Source organism: Barbus barbus, assembly GCF_936440315.1.
Source record: "Barbus barbus genome assembly, chromosome: 39".
Taxonomy (NCBI): domain Eukaryota; kingdom Metazoa; phylum Chordata; class Actinopteri; order Cypriniformes; family Cyprinidae; genus Barbus; species Barbus barbus.
The window spans coordinates 20,874,744-20,895,266 of NC_136717.1; the positions used below are offsets into that span (position 1 = coordinate 20,874,744).

The following is a 20,523-nucleotide window of genomic DNA, read 5'->3' on the forward strand; positions in this document are numbered from 1 at the left end:
ATTTATTTAGTTGTTTATTTACTCAAAATTTCCTAAAACATTTGAAAACAAAGATTTTGCATTATCAATTTACCAAGCTTTGGATTTTTTGGAATCCAAAGCTTGAAGCTTATATTATATTTATATTATATTCACTAATGGTAAATATAATAGTGTATGTATATATATATAATATAGAATAATACATATTTATTACTGATCATTTATTATAATAAATATCACCAATTATTTATTGCACTTATATAATAATTTGTAGGAAAGTCCAAGGCAATTCAATTCATTTAATTTCAATATAAATATATTGTGTCAATAAAATGTAAAAATATGTATAAGCAGTGACACATAGAGTGTCATTGAGTTGAGGAGCTAATGATGTGCAGCTGGATAGCGAGAAATAAGAATGTGGCAGAACTTTTTTGCTGACGCATCTGCCTCACAGCCGATCTATCTCCATTCTCTGTTCCCTATTCCGTGTTAATCGCTTCCCCATATGTCCAAAATCACCCTGCAATCACAGGAAATAATTTCTCTTCCTCAGATGTCCTGTGTCTGGTGCCTTCTGGAGGTGAGCTGACTCCTGTGCGGGTCACTGGGTCGTGTGAGGAGCAAATATGTGGGACGGACAGTCTGAGACGTGTCAGGCGCACACCCTGTTCGATGCCTTCGTGCAGGCCGCCACATGCAGGGAGACCCTCAGGGCCTTCCAGGAGCTGTGTAAGAAGCTTAAGCTGCATCCCAGCGGTCAGCCGCAGTTCTACCACACCCTGAGGAGCAGACTGCACGACTGGAAGGCCAAAGCACTATGGGCCAAACTGGATAAAAGAGCCAGCCAGCGAGAGTACATGAGAGGCCATGCTTGCACCAGCACCACGGTACAAAGAGTCCCCCGCAGTGCAAGAGAGAGTTGTCTTTACTAGTGCACTGACAGCTGTTTCACACGCAGGTTTTTATTGTTTGTTCAGTGTCTGATCATAGGTGCTGGTCCGTGTGGATTGCGGACGGCTATAGAGCTGCGATTTCTGGGCGCTAGGGTGGTTCTGGTGGAAAAGCGAGATGCTTTCTCACGGAACAATGTTCTTCACCTTTGGCCCTTCACAATCCAGGACCTCCGTGGTTTGGGGGCCAAAAAGTTCTATGGGAAGTTCTGTGCTGGAGCCATAGACCATATTAGTGAGTAAATGTGAGCTTGAGATCAAAACTGAGTTGAATGCGCATTTGTGGTTTTATTGTACGCAATTTATCGGTGCAAATTATTCCAAAGGAAAAAAACTGCTTCATCTCTAAAACAACTTCTTTTCCAGGTGACATCATTAAGGCCATGCAGGCTATTGGTCAATTCCTACTTTTCACAATCCAATCAATTCCCAGTGAATCAATAAAAGTCCCAACCTACACTGTTAAAAAAAAAGTTGGGCAAACTTAAAAGTTTAAGGCAACCAGCTTCAGCAGATTTTTCTTGTTTTAAGTTTATACAACAAAAAGTTGAGAAATTTCCTAAAAAATAAGTTGAGAAAACTCACAAATCTGCTGAAGCTGGTTGCCTTAAACTTTTAAGTTGGCTCAACTTTTTTTTTTTTTTACAGTGTACTTTTTCTCATTATTCATCCTTTTTTTGATCTATCCTATTCTATCCTTTTTTTTTTTTGCTTTTAAAGGTGGCCTTGTTATAGTTTTTTTTATCAGTATTGTCAGTATCATCAATATGAAATTTGCATTTCCTCTTTTCTTTTTTTTACATTAACATTTACCATTTAATATACAAAATGTAGATTAAAAAGTTGATTTATATAATGTATAGATAAAATTTTATGCATTAAGTTAATTTAGTCTGAATCAATTCTTATTAGGGCTGTGCAATCAATCAAATTCAATTATCATGCGCATCTAGTCAGTAAAGCCGGTTTAGTGATTAGTAGTAAATCGCCATCTCCTGCTTTCAGATGGAGCAGCATTCACTACACAGAGCCGTAGTTCACTAACAAGCTAGGCAATATCGCATTCATAATCGCTGACAAGCTAGGCAATATCTCGTTAATAATGCGATTATGAATGCGATATTGCCTAGCTTGTCAGTGAACTACTGCTCTGTGTAGTAAATACCGCGATTTACTACTAATCACGAAACTGGCTTTACTGAAGAGATGCGCATGATGAATGAATGAATGAATGAATCGATGAATGAATGGAATTCGATTAATTGCACCGCCCTAATTTTATAGTGAATATCTATTTTTCATACTGTACATTATCATACATTTTTGTAGTATTTAAAATCATTTATTTTTCATTTAGGCTAAAGACCTGGCACTTTCCATCTTTTAATTATTACTTTTACTCATGTATTTCATAATTTTAGTGAGTTTTATGATTAAAAGTTTGTAAATATAAAATATACTTTGAAAGCTAGTTAATACCTTACTATGCAGTTTTGCTTTATTAGTTTAATCATATTTTAAGGATGTTAAGGGTAAGCACTACCAAAGAATTGTGTTGTTAATCATTGTCTTTTCAAAAAAAATTATATATATATTTTAGACAAAGTTTAACAACACAATTCTTTGGTAGTGCTTTCTGAAAACATTAGTGACATTGTCATTTGTTGGCTCTGATTGTGTTGATTTCTAGTCTTTTTCTCATTATTTATCATATTTTACCCATAAATGTTACATTATGAGAGTAAAATAGATTTGAATGGCATTTAATGTTTATTAAGACATTTAAATCCCATTTTCATGTTAATTTGATTATATCAACATCTATGTATGTGCAGGTATTCGTCAGCTGCAGCTGATGCTTTTGAAGGTGGCCTTGTTATTGGGTGTTGAGGTTCATGTGAACGTGGAGTTCAAGCATCTAGTGGAACCTCCAGAGGACCAGGAGAAACGTATGAATGTAATCAAATACTATTTCACCCTAATTTTAACTGCAAAATTAATTGTCAATTTTCACATTTGTCCTGTTCAGGTGTTGGTTGGCGAGCAAAGGTCCATCCCAACTCTCATCCAGTCAGTCAGCTGGAGTTTGATGTGGTTATTGGGGCAGACGGTAGAAGAAACACTTTACCAGGTATCTGCAAAAATACATGGTCTCAGGCCAGTTGTGATCACAGATTATCCAATCAGAAATGCAACAAACAGATGATTCAGTCGGTGATTAATATGAACCCTTATTGGTCATGATAACAGTGTCTTCCTGGTTTCACACCATTTCGTAACTTTAGTTCCCCAGTTTCCTGCTAATTTACAATGCCCTTCCTTTTTTTTCTCTCACACATTCGCCAAAACCCAAAAACGTGTTGTGCACAATTTGTTTTCCATTGAGGAAATGACGCCACTCATATTTTGGTTAATTAATGGCACAAGCTAAAAAAATCCTACTGCTTTAGACTTAAGATGTGTAAAGTAGTGTAAAAGATTTAGCACAAAAGACTAGAGAAAAGTTCAAACTTGAAAACATAGCTACACTGTTGAATGAGATAATATGAATGAATGAATGATGCATTTTATATAGCGCTTTATTGTGTATTGCTGTACACCCAAAGCGCTTTACAATCATGTGGGGGGGTCTCTCCTCAACCACCACCAGTGTGCAGCATCCACTAATATATGGATTTTGGGAATAATCAGCCAGATATCAGCATCCAGAAATTATATTAGGGAATATATAGTGTACTACTAGAGTAAAAAGCTATTTTATATTTAATGTCTCTTTTTATCATGACTGTGCTGACACAAACAGTTACTGAAATACTGAAGTAAAAAAAAAAGTCATCTTGCTTCATCATGAACTGAGGAACATCAAATGGTTGAATGACTAACGGTGGCAAGAAGCCTATCACATGCTCCCAGTTTTGCAGTCATCTATAACAGACAGTTCCCCTATTCTAATTTTACCCTGTTTTGGACGTCACTAATTTATTTTCTGGGTTTCAAAGCCTCCGTATGATGGTTTTATTCGCCTGGGTCTGTTAGGGTTTCGCAGGAAGGAGTTTCGGGGGAAACTGGCCATTGCCATCACAGCGAACTTCATCAATCGCCACACCACTGCCGAAGCTAAAGTGGAGGAGATCAGTGGTGTCGCCTTCATCTTTAACCAGAAGTTTTTCCAGGATCTCCGGCAGGCCACCGGTACTGAGTTATCTCATTATATCTTACCACACTAGATGCCAGAACATCACGTATTGCACTCAAATGTATTTTAAGCAACTAACATAAATGTTTACATACAGCAGTCAAGCTTCTTCAAATATGAACAAGTTTATCATTTTTAAGATGATGAAAACAATAATGATGGTCAGTCATCATCTTTTCTGTGCAGGAATTGATCTGGAGAATATAGTATATTACAAAGACGACACTCACTACTTTGTAATGACCGCCAAAAAGCAAAGTCTTCTGGACAAAGGAGTCATTCTGCGCGTGAGTTTGATGTCATGTGCATTCATCTGCATATAGTACACAATGATTTGTGAGTGACTGTTCTTTTGTGTTTGTTTTGCAGGATTATGCTGACACTGAGATGCTGCTGTCCAGGGATAACGTGGACCAGAATGCACTGCTCACGTATGCTCGTGAAGCAGCTGATTTCTCCACCAATCATCAGCTCCCAATGCTGGACTTTGCCATCAACCACTATGGGCAGCCAGATGTGGCCATGTTTGACTTTACCTGCATGTATGCCTCTGAGAATGCAGCGCTGGTGCGTCAGCGCAGGGGACACCCTCTGCTGGTCGCTCTGGTGGGGGATAGTTTACTAGAGGTGAGAGAACAATGAACAATTAAAAAAAAAAAATACTATAAATACATTTCTTTGCCTTATTTCCTAGTAAAAATCCAAATTACCTTAAAAAAAGATAAATGAACCCGAATAGAAATATTGGTTAAGATATTAAGGCTTGCCTTTGGTAGGAATGCACAATATTTTGGTAACCTGTGTGTGTGTGTGTGTGTGTGTTTATTAGTGCCGTCAAATCGATTAATTGCATCCAAAATAAAAGTTTGTGTTTACATAATATATGTGTGTATACTGTGTATATTTATATGTATATATAAATATACACACATACTACACACATACATGTATATATTTAATAAATATCTGTAATATATATTTATATATATATTTATTTAAGTTAATGAATATTAAATAAATAAATTAATATTAAATGCATAATTTATATTTAAAAATGTTATTTGGATTTTTATTTTATTACATTTAATTTTTATCTTCAGAATATCAATATTCCATAGTCTTTGACACTGTTTAACAATATGATGCGATATGTTCTATTTAGAACATTCTGAAAACATCTGTGATATTTTCATGAGTTGTTTGTTTTGATTTTCCTGATTTTAAGCATCTTAGTGTAGTTACATAGCTCTTTTTTTATAGCCATTCTGGCCAATGGGAACAGGAATTGCTCGGGGCTTCCTGGCAGCCATGGACACAGCCTGGATGGTTCGCAGTTGGTGTCAGGGCAACACCCCTTCAGAGGTTCTGGCTGAGAGGTCAGAGCTAAAATGGGATCCCAATGAAGTCAAAGCAGATTTATGAACAATCAATTTTAATAAAGTAGGATTCTGTTCTAATATCCCCCTCTGTTTCTTCACTGCTCAGAGAGAGTGTGTATCGGTTGCTTCCTCAGACAACACCAGAAAACATCAGTAAAAACTACACCCAGTACAGCGTGGATCCTGCTAGCCGCTATCCCAACATCAACATGCAACTCATCAGCGCTGCTCAGGTTAGAAACTTGCAGTTCTAATCGAGCCATAATCACTGATGATAATCATGATATTGAACATGTGTGTACAGGTGTGTCATCTCATAGACACAGGTGAGGGTCCGGTTTTAAGCCTTGATGCAGTCAGCTCTCCACACCCAAGACTCACACGGCAAGGTTTGTGTTACTTCATATATAAACCACTTATACATTCACACACAATCTCACATGCTGTCTGTGTGTGTAGAGTCAATGGCTCGTTACAGTAAGCTTCTGAGCTGGTGTCAGGAGCAGACACATGGTTACATGAACGTATGTGTGACAGACTTCACATCTTCCTGGAGGAGCGGCTTGGCATTGTGCGCTCTCATTCACAGATTCAGACCTGACCTCATGTGAGTCCACACTCTTTACTTTGGGTATGAATGAGGGCTGTGGCATAGTGGTTAGCGATCTAGGCTGGTAACCTAGTTTATATCACAGGTTGGCAAAGCTGTGAGTTGCTACTTACTATTGCTACCATTTTATTGGACTGAAATTTATGACGTTGACTGTGGCACCAATATTTTTGGTCTACTTCCCAGAAGGGACAGTTTTAAATATGTATATCTGCTAAAAAAAATATTTATGGAGGATTCTGGAGAGGCATAATAATAAATATTTCATTACAAGCATCGGTAGCTAAATATATCATAAAATGTGTGTGTAAATAAATATACATATAAATGCATATTAAATATTATTAAATTATTATAAATAAAATATTTAATATATTTAATTATGTCATAATGTAAATACATATTTTATTATTTATTTATTTATTCATTGACGTTTATTTCTTTCTTTATTGACAGCATATAAATATAATATTGCTGTCATATGATTAATCGCGATTAATCGCATCCAAAATAAAAGTTTTTTTTTGCATAATATATGCGTGTTTACTGTGTATATTTATTATGTATAAATAAATACACATGTATAAAGCAGGAATTGTGTGCGCTCAGAACAAACAAAATAAAGGTTCTCAGGTGCGTAGAACAAAAAGAAGAAAGTTTTTAGTCCAATGGGTAGCTGAATTTGTCCGCACACTGCAAAAAAAAAAAAAAAAAACTGACCAAAAAAGGTCTAGCAAAAAATCCAATTATTTACTCATGAGCACTGAAGAAAGCATGGGCTGAAACGTCTGCGCTCTGGTCTGTTTTTAATACATTTTGCAGTGTGTGGACAAATTCAGCTACCTATTTAAATAAATACACACACATCCATGTATATATTTTAAAAAAATATGGTATGTTTATATATTAAATATATTTATTTATAATATAAATTATATGAATATAAATATAGACATGTAAATATTTTCAAAATATATACTGTAGGTATGCATATTTATATATACATAATAAATATACACAGAACACACATATATTATTCAAACAATTATTTTATTTACACACTTTTATTTTGTATGGGATTAATCGTGATTAATCGTTTGACAGCACTAAAATATAATGAAATAAAATTATGAAATGTGTAAATTAAAAATAAAATAAAGTAATGTGTAAATAACATTTTCCATTAGACTAGAGGTTTTGGGAGTGTCATATTAATAAATATTTTTTTAAAAGCATCAATAAATAAATTATAATATATAGATAAATAATATATATATATATATATATATATATATATATATATATATATATATATATATATATATATATATATATATATATATATATATATATATATATATATATATATATATATTATAATAAATATAAATAAATAATAAAATGTGGTAATAAAAATAACATTTAATGATTTATTCATTTATATATGACACATATAGTTATTTATGGACACTATTTAGTTAATAAATAAATATACCAGTAAATAAAATCTATATTGTGAAATGTGCCAATAAATAAACTTTGATGATTGTTTATTAACATTTTATAAAGTATTTATTTTTGTACTTATGTTTAAATTATTTTAAGTTGTATTAAATTATTTATATTCATTAACACTTTCAATTAAATATTTATATATTAATATGGCACTCCCAGTCCTCTATAGGCACTATTATATTGATGGGCTTAAGATTAAACCTGAAAAAACTTTTTAAGTTTTTAAGTGCTTTTATTCCTTCAAAAGGAAATTTAGTAACTATAAGTGTGGGCTGATTGTATTATTGCATGGAGGTTTTCTGAATGTGTGACTCTGACACTAGTGTCTTTGTTTCTTGCAGTGATTTTGCTTCTCTGGAGGAGAGTGAGGCAGAGTTCAATGGTCAGCTGGGTTTGGACATGGCGGAGCTGGAATTTGGTATTTGTCCTATAATGACCGGCAAGGAGATGAGTGCACTGGAAGAGAGTGACTCTCTCTGCATGGTCATGTACCTCAGTCAACTTCACGAGCTCCTCAAAGACACAGCGCCAGCTAGTGGTCAGGATAAGGCCTAATCTGTTCTTTTACTTTTATTTGGGTAATATTTTTGACCTTCTTTGATCTTTATTTATATACACACTTTTTTTGTCTGGACAGGAAACCTGAGCTCAGAAGAGAAAGCAGTTCTGTTCTCCAGCCCCAGGTCACCAATCTCACTGCTCAGCAAACTGGGACAGAGTCTGCCCCGCAAACGCAATCCCAAGGTTCACACACACACTCACAGTTACACAACTGCACTTTTTTAGCAGCCGTTACCCACATGTTAAGATGTGCTATTTTTCATCTCTATCAGGATAAGAAAGAGAAGGAAGCAGATAGTGTTGGAAATGGAAAGAGGAGGAGAACAAGCCAGACTGGCCAGTCAGAAGATGTGAGATGTTATTTATATATATTTAGTACTGTAGTATATATACTGTAGTTTTTTTTCATCTGTTTTCTCAATTTTTGTTGATTATCGGTGATATTTTCCTGATATAGGACGATGTTCCTCATGATGCCAAAGAAAATAAGACTTCAGGAGTAACTCCTGGGTCAGAACCGAAGGTCACTGAGGGTCTCAGCAAGGTTCGGTCCATGGCGACGCTACTCCTGGCTAAATTTGAGGAGAACTCAACATCGGCCTCAGCCAGTGCAACTCGCCGACAGGTGTGTGAGTATTTGTGAGATGCATGTGTGCTATTACATGCATAAAGGTGTGTTTGCGTGTGCAAGCATATATTTGTTTCCAAGTTAAGTTACACCATGTCCTGACAAGTTGCAACACAGGTTTTCTTCTTTTCATATTTGCTTTCTTTACTCAAAAAAACTAAGCAGGAGAAAGGATTTAATGCTTCATCTCATCAGACATGACTCAATCAGACTTGAATAATAATGTTCTGGTTTTCACAGTCTTATAGTCACTCAAAAAATCACCATAAAAATGATAAAAATGTTACACTTCCTCTTTTAGTCATGAGATTTGTAATGTTTTTCAATTTTATTTGTTATATTTTTCTAATGTACGTAGAGTGAATTAACTCACCTTGCCCATCAGCGAAAAGCTGCTGATTCATCCAGTGCCTGCTGCACAAGCTTAGCATACAGGAAGAGCTAGAATTGGCAAGGCCTCTAGGCAGAGTTTATAAAGTGTTTTATTAGATTAAAAGCCATTCTGGTGATTGAAAGTGACAACTGCGCCATTAGAAGACTGCACCAGGATTTTTTACTCTACAATGAATAACATTTTTATGTCCACCAACCCTACTTGAAATGAAAATTCTGTCATTAATTACTCACCCTCATGTTGTTCCAAACCCGTAAGACCTTTGTTCATCTTCAGAACATAAAGTAAGATATTTTGGATGAAATCCGAGAGCTTTCTGACCTTGCATAGACAGCAACAGAACTACCACATTCAAGGCCCAGAAAGTTAGTAAGGACATTGTTAAAATAGTCCATGTCACATCAGTGGTTCAACCGTAATGTTATGAAGCTACGAGAATACTTTTTGTGCACAAAGAACTCAAAAATAACGAATTATCAAATCATTTCTTCTCTTCCCTGTTAGTCTTCGACATGCATTCACGACAGTATCACTTGAACGTGTCAGTTCCATTGCTGCCTATTTCTTCAAAATATCTTACTTTGTGTTCTGAAGATGAATAAATGAATGAGGGATTTTATATAACGCTTTATTGTGTATTGATGTACACCCAAAGTGCTTTATAATCATATGGGAGGATCTCTCCTCAACCACCACCAGTGTGAAGCATCCACCCGTCTTACGGGTTTGGAACGACATGAGGGTGATTAATTAATGACCAAATTTTAATTTTTGGGTTAACTATCCCTTTTAAGAAAAAGCACACAACACAGCAGGAGCTGATGTGTTTCCGTTACAAGGAATAGGTCAGAGTTCACCAAAAGTCACGTGTGCTATAAGGTAAAACGGGTCCAGTAGTGTACATTTTTGTACACAAATGGCTAATCTAGTTCTGATTTCATCTTCATTGGTCTCTGGGACTGTTGGCCTAGTATGAATAGGTTATGAAGGAGCTCTGTGTGTGAACTGGCCTAGGGCTCATCAGCCTATCAGTGACTGGAAGCCATGGGACATGTGATTTGAGGGTTTTAACTGAAGAATCTCAGACAGAGTGATTTATCTTATTCTCTATGCTACTTAGTACTTACTGAATTTGACTTTGACTGACAGGTTTATATTGATGGATGGATGGATGGATGGCTCTAATGATTGGTTGGAAATGATAGGATGAATTTAATGGCGTTCACACCAAGGACAATAACTATAATGATAACCAAGGCTACAACATTTTAATCATTGTAATTCCAATTCTAGGAGAATAAGGAAGTCGACATGACAGCAATAACAATAATTACATGGGGGAACAATATCATTGGAATCATTTTCAGAATGTTTTTTTTTCTTTAGACTTTGAAGCACTCAGGTGGCAGATGTCATAACTGAAGTGTGTGCTTATAATACATTATTGCCCATTGGTATGGATGTTAATATAGCTATTGTGATCGTTTTTGTTGCCTTTCTCTATTTTCTAAGACCAATCTGTCATTTCCACACCTTTATGCTTTCGTGGGTATTCATGCATCATTTCTTTTGATGGTTTTCATCTCAGAAGCATTTTGCATTCCTGCTTGTTTTCCATGCTCATCTTTTGATTTGTAGAGTTACATTCAGATGTATACGGGCGGAGTGAGCTCATTGGCTCAGCAGATAGCCAGTCAGATTCAGAGTCAGCAGGATCAAGCTCCCAAGCTCCTTCACAGGAGGGAGTTGGTAAGAGTTCACATGTAGTCCCGGCGATAAATCTTCCCTAACACTGTGAATCTTCTTGTGTCCGTTTTAGTGCCTGTATTAATGTGTGTATGAGGTCTGTAACCCTACTAATTACTGTGAGTTCGTGAATTCCTGCTCTAATCCAATTTCTCTTATAAGGCTTGATGCTTTACAGCTTGGTTAGACTGATCACACCCAAAGTGTCATTCCATGAAAGTGCTGCATTGTAATGATTAAATTAGTTTCTATGGCATGTGATGAAATCTGAGCCTTTGTTTGCAGCTTATCATTGTGTCAGCCATATTTTATTTAATATATGAATATTATTTTATATTTATTAAAATGAAAAATAAAATAAAAAGTAATAAAATATTAAATAATTAAATTAATTATTTAAAAAAATAATTGTAACAAGTAATAATAATAAAATAAAAATTATTTAACACACAGCCACCCCAGTCCTGTCCTGACAGCTTTAGTTACCCATGTTAAGCATCTTTATTTTGATTCTTGACCTTTGACCTCTCACCTGTAGGGTTCTCAAAAGGAGTTTCCTGTGAATATGGGCGGCAGCGATGTGTGTTATTTCTGTGGCCGTCGCGTTTATGTCATGGAAAGGCTGAGCGCGGAGGGAAAGTTCTTCCATAGGAGCTGCTTCCAGTGTGATCACTGCAGCACCACATTACGCTTGTCCAACTACGCTTACGACCAGCTACATGGTGCGTGTGTATGATTAATCACTTCATACTTTCACTAATAAAATGATCATTATCAGTACTTTGTGTTTTTAAGATTTTATGCTTAAATCAAAAACAATGGTGTTTAGCTTTAATGGATGTTGTCACAAGATGAGCGACACAGCGTGTGAAAATGGCCTGTTGTTCTGTGTTGCTGTAGGCGACTGTTTTTGAACAAACTGCTCTTTTGTTACCATTGCACAGTCATAAGGTCTGAAATGTTTGTGTGTTGGGACAGGGCTTTTATTGTTGTGCAATAATGACAGTGGGACACACACACACACACACAAACTGAAGGCCCTCAGCAAAATCCCTTTTAAACATTTTTTAAAAATAGGAATCAAAACACCAAAAGGTTCTAACTGATAGGGTCGTATAGATCACATGATTCAAACACTTCAAGTTTAAAAAAAAGAGGCGGCATTCGGACCAACTTCAAGCAACGGTATAAATAAGACATTGAGTCCCTGCATCAGCTACTTTTTTATTTTCCCGCTATCTCACGTCTTTTTTTCTTTTGGTTTGTACAGGGAAGTTTTACTGTAAGCACCACTTCAGCTGCAGAATGACCAGCATTGCTCAGAGAAAGAGACCGGCCCCACCTGTGGCCCCTCGACCTACTCAGGTAACCTCATCAGATCACATTATACTTCTTTTAGATCCTCTATGTGCCTGTTTTTATATATATATATATATATATAAAATTGAAAAATGTATGTATTATAGCACACATGCATTATCAGTATAATGACTATGTACATCTGACAGATTTGTGAATAAATTTATGTAAAAACCGAATCAATTTTTTTAAATAGTATAACCTGCACCATAGTTTTAATTTATTAAATTTTTATGTTTATCATAAATATTTATATACATTTACATGTGTATATAACTTTATTATTTGTTTATTCTGCATTCAAATAAATATGTTATTTAAAATATTTTTAGATAATTTAGCTTATTTTTATTTTAATAAAAATGGAAAGGGAATCATAGAAAAGTTGGAATAACAATTTCTTTGATTAAAAAGTATTTATTTACTTTTATTTATTTTATTTATGGTAACACTTTATATTAAGGTGTCCTGGTTGCACATGCTACATGTACTTACTATTATAATAACAATAAATGATGTATAATTACATGCAAGTAACCCTAATCCTAACCCTAACTATATAGTAAGTACATGTAGTTAATTAATATTACTCGGTACTCAAAGGTATAATTATACTTTAACAAGGATACCTTAAAATAAATTGTAACTGTATTTATTTATTCATTTATTTATGCATTTATTGATGTGACTTGTCTGTGTTTCTGTCTCTCCAGGCTCCCCCTGCTCCATCCTCGGCTTCTACGTCTTTGTCCTCTCTAGGGTCAGTGGGCACAGCCACCCCACCAGACTCTTGGTCCTCCAGCGCCCACCCAGACATAGTATCCAGCCTGGCCAAGAGACTGTGTGGTACCCCAGAACGCATTGAGCTGGAGAACTACAAACCCTGCCCAAAACAACAGGACAGCCCACTGCAGGAGGTCCCAGAGGAGACGCTTGCACAGCACAACCTCAGTGCTAGCCTGCAGGAGAAAAACACAGAGGAGCAGTCCAGGTATAAAACATGCTTCTCTTATGTTGCTAATATTTACTGGCATGTTTCCCCTGGATAAATCTGTCTCTTTGTGGCTTTCAGTAGCTCTGAGTCAGACCTAGAGGAGGAGGAGCTTGCCTGGAAGAAGGAGGAGGGCCCAAACATCAGGACCAATGGAGAGAGAGAGTTAGACCTGGGGGAGGAGCTAAAGGAGGAAGAGGGAGGAAAGAACCAGGAAAAACAAGAGGAGGAGCAGGAGGCCGAGGAGGAGGAGGAGGAGGAGGAGGAGGAAGAAGGAGAAATGTCAGAAGAAAAACAAGATGAGGGAGATTCTAGTGATGGTGGGTGTTTGTTTCTGTTAATTTTCTTTAGAAATGGCTCTGATAAAATGGGTAAAGTTTGATCTTTTCTGACTATATAGTTTGTTTATTGCAAAGAAATCATCTTAAGATGAGGTGTTCTTCGATTTAATGTCTCTCAATATCTGTTTTTGTGTCATATTCCCACAATGTTTTTGTGTGTGTATTTGTGAGGTGAATGTTGTCATGCATGTTTGTATGTTTATTGTTATGCATTCACCACTGAATGTGTGTGTGTGTGTGTTTTGGGGTGTGTTGACGTGTATATGTAGAGGGTGAGTACTGCCCTTGGGAGAGGGAACGGCTCTCAGGGGTGTGGCTTGAGGAAGAGAAGGCGGGGTTTGTTAAAGGTAGCACCGCCCCTGACCATTGATGGCCTTCATTAGCCTTTTTTTGCATTATTTTAACTTAAAAGATGTTTTTTGAAGGTTATTTAATTTGCAGGCTGTGCATGATTAATAGTGTGTTTTTAATGTTTGTATATTTTGCAATTGGCTTTTTATATTTTTGGGTTATGCTATGGAAATAATTTCTTGTTTTAATTAGCCTGTTTTATATATTTTGCAAATTTTAAATCACTAACTTAAACAATGTCCTAACCAGGTACAACATGACAATAATGCTGCACAATATGAACAATCATTACTAATTCCAACATATTTGCTACATAGCCTAAGGGGCGAGGCTTTGTTGTTTGCCTCAACAGAAATAATAAAAAGCAACTGTCACTTTAATGCACTATGCCTGGTTAGCACATACTTTTAATCACATTTGCAGTTTATGAAGTATAAATAAAGAAGTTAGCATACTTTATCGATCCTAGACAGTAAATACAAATGTACAGCAAAAATGTACACAAAATGTACAAAAAAAAAAGATGCACATGGTACAAGTAGTACTACACTAAGGTCATAAGAGTAGCAATATAGTTAGATGCACCCTCATAATAGAAACTATTTTGGGGGGAAAATTATTGTATTATTTTGTAATATTTGTACCATGTACTTCTTTACAATCTTATCCTTTTCAGGCTGCTAAATTTTATTGCTTGTTTAAGAGCAACTGAATGGCTGCACCGCTTCCCCCACAAAACTATTTTAAGAAGATTCTACTGAAGAACTTCTTTAGAATTCTTTCCCATTCTAATTATTACTTTCATGCTTTTAATAACCAGAGTCTTATGAAGGATACAGTGACGACACAGATATAGACACCAGCTCAGTCAGAGAGTCCAAACCATGTGACCAACAGGAACAAGAAGAGTCCGTTTCATTGCACCAGTTATCTACAGAGTCCCCACCCTCCTTGAAACCACCAGAATCAGGTCCCACACCCACACCTGAGCTGTCGACGAATCCAGAGAACCCATTTGTCAAGAGGTCAGAGGTCGTAGAAGAGTTCTGGCTGCAGAGTGCTGAGATCAGGAAGAGTTTAGGCCTGACTCCTCTGTCTAGAGAATGCGACCCCAAACATATAGCAGCCCAAACATGTAAGGTTAGAGAAAGCTTCTACACCTCAGTCGCCTACATACCATCCTGCAATACCAATTCTTTCAATCAAACGCCAAGAAACTGTGACTCCAGCACACAAACTCCATCTCAAAGTGCATCCCCGCCTGAACCATCTCACACTATGGACAGCGATGCAGGCGTCGCATTAGAAGAGAAGATAGGCCGCTGTTCTGTAATCCACAGACTGAGCATCACTGTAGAAGGTTGTGTGATGGGGGACAAGCAGGATTTGGACCTCAATTCCACCTCATTTGGAAATGAAAGCATTTTAAATCCTGACACAGGTCTTCCTACTCCTCCGTACAGCCCATCTAATTCCCCTCTTGTCAGCAAGCAATGTCGTGCCCTTCACCATTCTGAACCGATACTGGACCGAGAGGTTAGGGTCTTCTCATCGACCTGTGCTACTCCTGTTCCACAGCGGGATGGTTTTAAACCCGAGCTTGATCAAGCTCGAAGTCTTCCTCCAGATGAAATTGAAATCCTGTGTGGAGACGAGGCGGAAGGGGCTTCCAGACTGCCGGAAAGATCCGGTGTCACAGAGACCATAGGCCAGATGGACAACCGTAGGCTGGAGCACAGAAGGACGCTTCCAGACCGGTTGGTTGCCCCACTGCTGGCAGGGGGACCAGAGGTCAGGCTTCGAAGGTCAGAGATGAAGCTGTGGGGGGCGGACAACGGCATGGAGGAGAAGGAGAAAAAGCGTAACTCGTTGTTCTCGCCCCGGAAAATCAAGAAGAGCATGAACGCAGCGGCTGAGGCCCAGCGGGAGCCAGGAAAGCACAAGTCCCTCTGGAAGACTGTTTTTTCGGTGTATAAGAAGGACAAAAACAGGAAGGAGACTGCAATGGTGGCGAAAACTCTACCTGCCGCAACTAACACAGAGAGCAAGCGGAAAGTGTTAGGAATCAACAGAACGTCAGGTGAGATGGATGGATGGATGGATGGATCTATAAATAAACTGTGCCATGTGAACATGATGGGAAGTCGTGGCCTAATGGTTAGAGAGTCGGACTTGTAATCCGAAGGTTGCGGGTTCGAGTCTCGGGCCGGCAGGAATTGTAGGTGGGGGGAGTGAATGTCCAGCGCTCTCTCCACCCTCAATACCACGACTGAGGTGCCCTTGAGCAAGGCACCGAACCCCCAACTGCTCCCCGGGCGCTGCAGCATAAAATGGCTGCCCACTGCTCCGGGTGTATGTTCACGGTGTGTGTGTGTTCACTGCTGTGTGTGTGCACGTTGGATGGGTTAAATGCAGAGCACGAATTCCGAGTATGGGTCACCATACTTGGCTGAATGTCACTTCACTTATGACTTTAAGGGTCTTTCCACATTGCAGATTTGTGTTTCCGGAAAAATCCAAGTTTCTCTGAAGACACAGATTTGTCCTGCCATGCTCTTCTAGAAAGATGTCCACTCAGAGCTCAGGTAATGTCAAAGTCCTCTCCACTCTCTCTTACCATATTTTCTTTTTTTTTTTTTTTTTTTTTTATTATGCAAACAAACATGCTATTTACAGGTGACAAATCAGATACAGAGTAACCAGGGTCAACAAAACATACATGACAGCCAACATGGTTTGTGTGAGTATGAGTGTGTGTGTGTGTGTGTGCACCTGGTATTCATCACGTCCTGGGGACCAAATGTCCCCACAAGGATAGTAATACCAGTAAATCTTAATCTTGTGGGGACATTTTTTGGTCCCCATGAGGAAACAAGCTTATAAATCATACAGCATAAAGTTTTTTGAAAATCTAAAAATGCAGCATGTTTCCTGTGAGGGCTAAGTTTAGGTGTAGGGTTGGTGTAGGGCAATAGCACATACAGATTGTACAGTATAAAAACCATTACGCCTATGGGATGTCCCCATAAAACATGGAAACCCAACATGTGTGTGTGTGTGTGACTGGGTGTTGGGTTTGGAAGTATAACTAAACAAAATAATGAAAAAATTAAATAAATTAATCCAAAAAAAAAAAAAAAAAGTACAACAGTAATGATAACTGTAATAATAATAATAATAATAATAGTAACATTAATAACAAAAATTATAGGATAGTAATTAATTAAAAAATAAATAAATAAATAAATGTGGGGAAAGTTGAAGGATTAGAAAGAGGACAAAATAGTAATAATAATAATAATAATAATAGTAGTAATCATAGTATTAATAACACAATAATAATAATATTAATAATAGAGAGAAAATAATAATAATAATAAAGCTAAAAAGAGTAAGATATTGTAAGGCTGCCTCTGGGCCCTCCGTGGGCAAGGCATAGTTTAGGCCCAGGACGAGCCATCTAGGAGAGGAGCTGCAGGGCACAAGGACCAAAGTCTCAGCCCCGGCCGCCACTCACATGCCATGTTTACCTCACATGTGTACTGTATATGTATTGTTAAGTGTATAATGCATTAAAAAAGTGTGACGTGCAGTGTGGAGCCAGCCCAGTGCAAAGCCCAGGCCCCCATGCTCACGTCCCACTTACCCTGTGTGTGTCTCATATACATGTATGCATTTTTTTTTCTCCCTCTTTTTCCCCCTTTTTTTTTTTTTTTCTTTTCCCCTCCCCTCCTCTCCTTCCTCCTCTCTCCTCTTCCCTTGCTTGTTTTAAAATAGATGTATGTATACCGTCTAGTGATGCATTAAAAGAAACAAGGCATGTAGTGCTGAACCTGCCAGAGGCAAGAAAACCAGGCCAAAGCTGGTACAGGTTGGAGATACAAGGCCCCCGGCCCCACAGCACACCCACCAACCACTAAACCCAACCACACAGGGCCACAGCCAACTGAGGGCCAGAGGCGTGAAAAGAGAAAGAGAAAAGAAAAGAGAGAAGAAAAAAAAAAGTGCAGATAGCAGAAAGCAACCGTAAGAAAGGATAGAGAAAGATAAAAAAAATAATAATAATAATATTAATAATAGAAAAATATTTTAAGTTTTTGATTTAGTTTGATATTAGCCTTTGTTGCTACCTCTTCCTAACCCCCCTCCCCCAAAATCTTATGTAGATATTGATGAATGGTGTGTTGTTGAGGGTGGCTTCAGACAGAGAGGGTCAACGGATTCATGATTGATGGAAGTTTATGAGAGATAACAAAGAGGGGTTCAATTCTGTTGTATTATTTTGAGTGGAAGTTGACAGGTTTTCCATGGAGATGTAGTCTGTTATTAAGTTTTTCCAAGATGAAATATGTATGTTATTCCTTGATTTCCAGTTCATGAGGATACCATATTTTCAAGGGCAAAATGCAACCATTCCAATAGAAATCCATGCAATTGGAAATGTAGTAAAGGATATTTAGCTGCGTGGTTTGAAAGTGACTTCTGTGTGAGCTGTGCTTCATATGTTGCCACATTATTGACAATAGACATATTCAAAATTCTGCTAGCTTTAGAATTAAATGGGGAATTTTTACTGTTGTGCCTTTAAAGGGATGGTTAACCCAAAAATTAACATTGTGTCATCATTTACTCACCCTCATGTTGTTCCAAACCCGTAAGACCTTCCTTAATCTTTGGAACACAAATTAAGATTTTTGATGAAATCCGAGATCTTTCTGGCTCCGAGTGTTTCATGGTACTCTCGTGAATGGCAGCAGAGACTGACACTGAAGAGAAGAAATTGTTGAATAAAGTTATTTTTGTTTTCTTTACGCACAAAAAGTATTCCCGTAGCTGATGTCACACGGACTATTTTAATGATGTCTTTACTACTTTTCTGGGCCTTGAACGTTTCAGTTGCGATGCTGTCTATGCAGGGTCAGAAAGCTCTCGGATTTCATCAAAAATATCTTAATTTGTGTTCCAAAGATGAACGAAGGTCTTAGGGGTTTGGAACGACATGAGGGTGAGTAATTAATGACAGAATTTTCATTTTTGGGTGAACTGTGCCTTTGAGACTTTTATGTAACGGACTTTTCACATGTGATGCTTTGTATCAGAAGTCCAAGGACTTCAGATTGAGTCATTTTTGTAGCTTTGTTCCAGTAAATAGTTTTTATCTAAAAGATGCCATGATTTCATAGTTCAATGAACTCCTTAATTTTTTTAAAAATCAAGGAAAGTTTGATTTCTCATAATATGACTACGCTTTTATCTTTGCCACTCATTTTCCTTTTGTATTGCTTTTTGTCCTTTATGTTTTCTTATGGTCCTCTTCAGTCTTCAAATATTTTCAATCTTACTGTATACAACAATAAGACTCATTGCTTAGCATTTACCCGTGACTCCTTAGCGCTTTATAGCTGGACAAATGGAATCATTTAATGCTTCGTGAGTTTTATTATTGAACGTTGGAGGTAATTTAATGTCTTTTTCTGGCTGTGCTCTTAGCTGTGGGAAGAACGGTCTGATATCAAGTCAGACCTTCTGAAAGAAACAATATACGAGGAGTTACATGATGGGGATGAGGTATCAAATATGACAATTAATTGTTTTTCAGATTTTAGATTGTGAGAGCTGAATGTAGCTTGTTGGTATTAGCACATAGACATGTGTTTTGTAATGGAGTTTGTGCTGTGGTTAGCACTGTTTAGTTGTTGTACTCAAAATACAGAGTATATAGAATATAAATTAATTCAGTTTCTGCCTTTTCTCTCATGAGTCGCTTTACGTGCCTCATGCACTGGCATTCAAGAGGGCGTATGCTGTTAAGGTAGCATCTTTTTATTTCACCTGTGTTGAGCCCCTTCAATCTTTAAACCCATTGGCTGAATCAGCAACACTCAGCATCTTGTTCCTCAATAGAAACACAGCGTTTTGCCAGAGCTGCCAACCAAGGCGGCCACCCCAGTGTCGTCATGTCCATCAGAGGTGGTAGGTGTTTGGGTGGTGTTCCCGGACCCTTCCAGCATAAGTTTCTGTACCACGTTGTTTCAGAGAGCAGAAACAGAGGAGGAACTCAATGCCAAGCTGACACGCCGGGTACAGAGAGCAGCGCGCAGACAGGCCAAGCAGGAGGAGCTGCGGAGGCTGCACAGGGCGCAGGTGCGTATGACGTGTTTTGAAGCATGCTTGTTTATGTGCCTCTTAAACAATGTGTATTTATTTTTATGTATCTCATTTCAGATAATCCAGCGTCAGTTGGAGCAGGTAGAGGTCAAGCAGAGGCAGCTGGAGGAGAAGGGTGTAGCTGTGGAGAAAGCACTCAGAGGCGAAGCAGGTATCTGTCAATCACCTGTCACAGTCTTGTCAAGTGGATGAGCCTCAGGAATCACAGTCTTGTCAAGTGGATGAGCCTCAGGAATCACAGTTTTATAGAAACGTTTAAATTGCTAATTAATTTGTCAATTTAAAGATTCAGAACTGATTGGATTTAGTTGTTCAAAACATTATTTTACTTTAAATATTATGTTATATT

General features: G+C 37.5%; 1 protein-coding gene across 1 annotated transcript in view; it reads left to right on the forward strand.

Moving 5' to 3' along the window:
• The window catches only part of LOC306858829 (protein-methionine sulfoxide oxidase mical3b-like), a 28,820-nt gene that overhangs the window by 2,428 nt on the left and 5,869 nt on the right, over positions 1 to 20,523 (forward strand). Inside the window, exons 2-25 of the mRNA XM_079399583.1 lie at positions 539 to 872; positions 963 to 1,170; positions 2,771 to 2,884; positions 2,965 to 3,066; positions 3,972 to 4,127; positions 4,318 to 4,418; positions 4,501 to 4,758; positions 5,392 to 5,507; positions 5,617 to 5,743; positions 5,815 to 5,899; positions 5,970 to 6,117; positions 7,977 to 8,173; positions 8,273 to 8,379; positions 8,469 to 8,546; positions 8,654 to 8,821; positions 10,857 to 10,967; positions 11,503 to 11,686; positions 12,235 to 12,329; positions 13,037 to 13,314; positions 13,396 to 13,634; positions 14,827 to 16,086; positions 16,503 to 16,591; positions 20,043 to 20,150; positions 20,232 to 20,325. Coding sequence (XP_079255709.1) covers positions 612 to 872; positions 963 to 1,170; positions 2,771 to 2,884; positions 2,965 to 3,066; positions 3,972 to 4,127; positions 4,318 to 4,418; positions 4,501 to 4,758; positions 5,392 to 5,507; positions 5,617 to 5,743; positions 5,815 to 5,899; positions 5,970 to 6,117; positions 7,977 to 8,173; positions 8,273 to 8,379; positions 8,469 to 8,546; positions 8,654 to 8,821; positions 10,857 to 10,967; positions 11,503 to 11,686; positions 12,235 to 12,329; positions 13,037 to 13,314; positions 13,396 to 13,634; positions 14,827 to 16,086; positions 16,503 to 16,591; positions 20,043 to 20,150; positions 20,232 to 20,325 — 4,684 coding nt within the window. The 5' untranslated portion in view covers positions 539 to 611. The remainder of the gene's footprint in view (positions 1 to 538; positions 873 to 962; positions 1,171 to 2,770; positions 2,885 to 2,964; positions 3,067 to 3,971; positions 4,128 to 4,317; positions 4,419 to 4,500; positions 4,759 to 5,391; positions 5,508 to 5,616; positions 5,744 to 5,814; positions 5,900 to 5,969; positions 6,118 to 7,976; positions 8,174 to 8,272; positions 8,380 to 8,468; positions 8,547 to 8,653; positions 8,822 to 10,856; positions 10,968 to 11,502; positions 11,687 to 12,234; positions 12,330 to 13,036; positions 13,315 to 13,395; positions 13,635 to 14,826; positions 16,087 to 16,502; positions 16,592 to 20,042; positions 20,151 to 20,231; positions 20,326 to 20,523) is intronic.